Here is a 338-nt window from a genome sequence, read left to right on the forward strand (position 1 = left end):
GCAGCCTGCCGGTCGAGGACGTCCTGGCCGCCGCCAGCTACCTGCACATGTACGACATCGTCAAGGTCTGCAAGAACAGGCTCCGCGAGAAGGAGCGCGCGCTGCCCCCGGAGACGCCCGCCCCTGGGGCAGAGCCACCGGTTCGGCCTCCGGGCCCTCTGTCTGCCTGGGCCCCCGCGCCCTGTCCAGCCTCTCTGAAGGCCAGGCTCCCTCCCGCTGGGCCAAAGGCCACCCGCCCTCCGCCCGCACCGGGACCTCTCCCCTGGCAGACGCCTGGAGAATCAGACGGGGCCCTGGACCTGTCGCTGAAGCCCGGCCCGAGGCGGCCGCCCGTCCGC

The 338-nt window shown here is 73.7% G+C and overlaps 1 protein-coding gene across 1 annotated transcript in view; it reads left to right on the forward strand.

The window, feature by feature from the left end:
• ZBTB42 (zinc finger and BTB domain containing 42) overlaps positions 1-338 on the forward strand; it is a 6442-nt gene that overhangs the window by 3912 nt on the left and 2192 nt on the right. The window contains exon 5 of the mRNA XM_010841388.1: positions 5-332. Coding sequence (XP_010839690.1) covers positions 5-332 — 328 coding nt within the window. The remainder of the gene's footprint in view (positions 1-4; positions 333-338) is intronic.

The sequence above is a fragment of the Bison bison genome, unplaced genomic scaffold, assembly GCF_000754665.1.
Source record: "Bison bison bison isolate TAMUID 2011002044 unplaced genomic scaffold, Bison_UMD1.0 scf7180017847018, whole genome shotgun sequence".
NCBI classification, from domain to species: domain Eukaryota; kingdom Metazoa; phylum Chordata; class Mammalia; order Artiodactyla; family Bovidae; genus Bison; species Bison bison.